We start from the raw sequence: 4,030 nt of genomic DNA, 5'->3' as shown, positions 1-4,030 counted from the left end.
AATTTAATCAATTAAGCTACCTGCTTGATTTCCTTCTTCAATCTTTCATATTTAATTCGTTTTAGCTCCAAACTTCTTCATTTTTCCACCAATTTAATCCTACAAATAAAATACACTATTAAGCACAATCCATAAAATTCATGCTCATAAAGGACAAATATAAATAATAAATTTCAGGCAAATAATGATTAAAAATATGTATTTTTGGCCTCACATCAAAGGCTAACGGATTGTTTTGGTTGTGAAGAACTTGTGCAGGATAAAGTTCTTTATATATTTGTAATGAATCATTTAATGGATTGCTGAGTCAATGAAATTTAATGTCTCACTACTCATGGAAGTAAATACAATGGAAAAGGTGGTTGGATTGTTCAATCTTACAGTTGTGGGGAATAATTATATTAGAAAAGTCTCTCAAGAGTTATCATCTTAGAAGAAAAAGTCACAGAAAACTCAAACTCCTCCAAATAATATCTCTGTTCCTTGAAAAAAGATCATATATGTCATCATCTATCAGAAATGTCTCAGTCATGCCATTCGTTAATACTTGGGTTTATTTATGCCATAGTCGACCAAAAGTGCTCATTTTGGACGAATCATTATATTACTTACACTACCATTTAGTGTAAAAGGTTATTCATTTCAATGCAAAGACACCTTACATATCAGAGATTATTTAGCTAGCCTTACATTAGTAGGTGGACGTGGATCCATTGATGATAACCTATGAGAGATAAAGTACATTGTTGGCCTTGATTTTGGAGTTTCAAGCAAACAAGAGTTTGCTAGCTTGATAATAAAAACCAAAGCGTCTTTTACTTCATCTTCAGGATATGGAAGACGTTGTTCATCTAGCAAATCACTAAGCTGCACATGATCTATAGTCGATGAATTTGCTAATGGAGTAATGAATTCCCCAGGATGTTTTCCTTTGATAATCTCCAATGCTAATACTCCAAAGCTATAGACATCACACATTTCTGTAACCTTCATTGTATATGCAAGCTCTGAAACAATACAATTTAAAAAATATAACAAGCAAATTTGATAAAAACAGTAAGGACTGTGTAGCTCTAGTTCGTGTAGTGAAAAAAAAGATAAGATGTTAAACCTTACCAGGTGCAACATAGCCATAGGTGCCTGCAAGTGCAGTGCAATTAGATGAGTCTGGCTTGAGAAGCTTAGCTATTCCAAAGTCTGAAATACAAGCTTCAAACTCTGAATCAAGCAAAATATTACTACTTGATATGTCTCAATGAACAATCCGTGGTGAGCAATTGTCGTGCATGTAAGATAAAGTATAGGCAACACCTTTTATGATATTGACCCTTTTAAGCCAATCCAATTTCTTGGACTCAACTTCATTGCTCAAAATACTCGTCAAACTCCCTCTCTCAACGTACTCGTATACCAAGAATGAGTGTTGTGCATTCGTAGATTCGATGAAAGATCAACCAAATGATTTGATGAAAGATCAAGTCCAAGAAGCCCTTTGACGTTTCCAATCTCTGGTTGTATACTACCACTAATGTTACTACTAGCAACCCACAAATCAGTCAAATTCTTGCATTTCCCCCAGTTACTGCTGAGTTCACCATGAAAATCATTATCCCTCAAATCAATGAACTGAAGATTTGGATAGATGCCAAAAGCTTCAGACAAGTTCCCAGTGAAACTGTTGTTATTAAAGTGAACCCTTTTGAGACTTGAGCATTTACTCACGCTTCTTGGTATTGGTCCTGTCAACTTGTTATTCTTCACCTTGATGATCTCAAGTTTCCTACCTTGGCAAAGCTGTTTTGGCAAATGGCCTGAAAGTTGATTATCACTAATAACCAATGCTTTTAACTTATCCAAATATGAAAGCCCTTTCGGAATGGAACCATAAAGTTTGTTGGCATGGAGAAACAAAGTACGCAAGTTTCTCAAATTGCCAAATGAAGCAGGAATAGAACCAGTAAGTTGATTATAATCTAAAACAAGTTCAGCAAGATTTTGTACATTCCCCAACTCTCCTGAAATGGAACCATTTAAATGGTTTTCAAAGATGTAGAGGATCTCAAGTTTTGTTAGTGAGCCGATTTGTGTTGGGATTGTGCCTGAAAACTGATTAGCTGATAAGTCAAGATAGACAAGATTAGTGAGGTTTCCTATTGCAGAGGGGATGATACCATAGAGCTGGTTGATGCTCAGATCAACATATTCAAGAAAAGTGAGAGATGAAAATGGAAAATTATAGAGTGTGCCAATGACACTATCATTTGTAATATTCAACCTGTTTACCCTACCATTAAAACATATAAACCCTACATGCCTCAGTACTTTTTGTCCAAGAAGTCAATAAGGAATTATTGTTCTGTTTTAGAAAAGTTGATTTCCATTTGAGGAGAGCAGTTGCTTCCTCAGTTGAAGCAAGAGTAAGAGTGAAAAACTGAAGGAAAAAAAAACATTCTGGGGACCATCTGGAAAGCTAAAAGATTTCAGTTGTTTGTTTTAGTTATTGATGAATTAGAATGAAAACATGGTTGGTGATTACATTTCAAGCCAATTGACCAAGCTTACAGTTGTTGGAGATTATTGTAGAATTAGTGGGCAAGATATCATCTTCGCAGGCCCAAGAAGAAGAGGAAGTCAAAAGTCTGTGACGTGTGATATAGAGTGACGAAAGTGAAGGCTGTTAAAACCTCACTATCGTACACACTATACAAATTTCTTTCAGCACCAGCGGATGATCATGATGGGTGTTGACACCCAATTTTGACCCTCCCCGATAAGAATTAACTTTCAAGCTTCTTAATTTTCAATGACTTGGAATGATTAGTTTTACAAAAAAAAATAAAAAAAATAATAATAATAGGTTTTTTTTTTTTAGCTTTGAAGCAATCTTAGTCATTTTTATAATTTTAAAACAATATATATATGTTTATATAACTTTGTATATAATCATTACATCTTACGAACATTAAAAAGAAAATCATTTCAAAAAGAGTTTATTTTTTAAGTGCTTTGTTAATTAGCTCATTCGATATTAGTTTGTATATTCGAATTAATTATTTCATAAGTAAGCTAATTATTTTATTTCGTTAAGATTAAGAAGCTCGTAAATTAATTATATTAATTCATCTTATTTGATTTTTAGCCAAACTTATTCTAATCAACTAAGTTTGACTACCTTTTAAATCTCTAATCGGTTATAATTTAAATTTAGATGGCTAAAGCTTAAATTCAAATCCTAATCTGTCACGCCCCGAGTTTACACCCTGGGCGGGACCGGCACCCGGAGACCATTTCTGGCCCCAAGCGAACCCTTGGCCTGGCTTTCTTAACTCAGCGGAAACCTAACTCAACAGAATAACTCAATGCAATGCAATATTACAAAACAACTTAACTTATAAAATATGGCCATAAAGGCACCTCGGGTCTCAAAATAGAGTATTTACATACATATATATATATATATAAGAGACTCAACTAGCTGACTGACTGTCTGTCTATGAAGCCTCTAAAATACTGAGATGGATGTTGGGACAGACCCCGCAACATCCTAATAAAACCAAAAAAAAACTAAGAACACAAAATAATTGAGTCCTCCGGAATGCAAGGAGGCTCACCACTGACTCTGGAGTGCTCAGCTGAATCAACGATGTGCCGGAAGCTGATCTGGGGTACCTGAATCTGCATCATCAAACGATGCAGGCCAACTGGCATCAGTACGTGGAATGTACGAGTATGCAAGCGGGAAAGCCAAACACAACTTAAGCTTGAAAGGAAATACGAGAGAACACTTACCTCGGCTCTGTACGACTCATGACTAACTGAACTCAATATATATAGCAATAAGACGCATGCAATATATAAAGCTTGTAAAACAGTATAAACAACTTAGCTTGTTAATGATAAAACAATAACAACTCAACTGCACTTATATAAAAGTAAAATAACTTATGTGGGAGGTTCTTTAACTGACAACCACCACTATGAGCCCTAGTGATGATACAACGCTTTACCTCGCGTTGCCAAGGACCATCTT

At 35.0% G+C, this 4,030-nt stretch overlaps 1 protein-coding gene and 1 pseudogene across 1 annotated transcript; both read right to left on the bottom strand.

Moving 5' to 3' along the window:
- Positions 1-672: 672 nt before the first annotated feature.
- LOC125852129 (MDIS1-interacting receptor like kinase 2-like) lies at positions 673-1,403 on the bottom strand (annotated as a pseudogene).
- A 71-nt stretch (positions 1,404-1,474) lies between these two features.
- LOC125852128 (MDIS1-interacting receptor like kinase 2-like) lies at positions 1,475-3,809 on the bottom strand. Its single transcript, XM_049531857.1, has 4 exons — positions 3,790-3,809; positions 3,619-3,675; positions 1,550-2,284; positions 1,475-1,508 (listed from the first exon to the last, which is right to left on the bottom strand). The coding sequence occupies exons 1-4, from the start codon at positions 3,807-3,809 to the stop codon at positions 1,475-1,477; spliced, it is 846 nt and encodes a 281-aa protein (XP_049387814.1).
- Between the last annotated feature and the right edge of the window lie 221 nt (positions 3,810-4,030).

Source organism: Solanum stenotomum, unplaced genomic scaffold (genome assembly GCF_019186545.1).
Source record: "Solanum stenotomum isolate F172 unplaced genomic scaffold, ASM1918654v1 scaffold32579, whole genome shotgun sequence".
Taxonomy (NCBI): Eukaryota; Viridiplantae; Streptophyta; class Magnoliopsida; order Solanales; family Solanaceae; genus Solanum; species Solanum stenotomum.
The sequence above is the reverse complement of the archived record's forward strand: the minus strand, read 5'-3'. Positions and strand labels throughout refer to the sequence as shown.

What these genes read in the sequence shown, in the direction of transcription:
- LOC125852128 (XM_049531857.1), bottom strand. Translation starts at nt 3,809, where the DNA reads ATGAGTCGTACAGAGCCGAG. An exon ending in ATGAGTCGTACAGAGCCGAG is followed by an intron (nt 3,676 to 3,789) that starts GTAAGTGTTCTC and finishes TTGATGATGCAG; the next exon opens with ATTCAGGTACCCCAGATCAG. An exon ending in TGCAAGAATTTGACTGATTT is followed by an intron (nt 1,509 to 1,549) that starts GTGGGTTGCTAG and finishes GTATACAACCAG; the next exon opens with AGATTGGAAACGTCAAAGGG.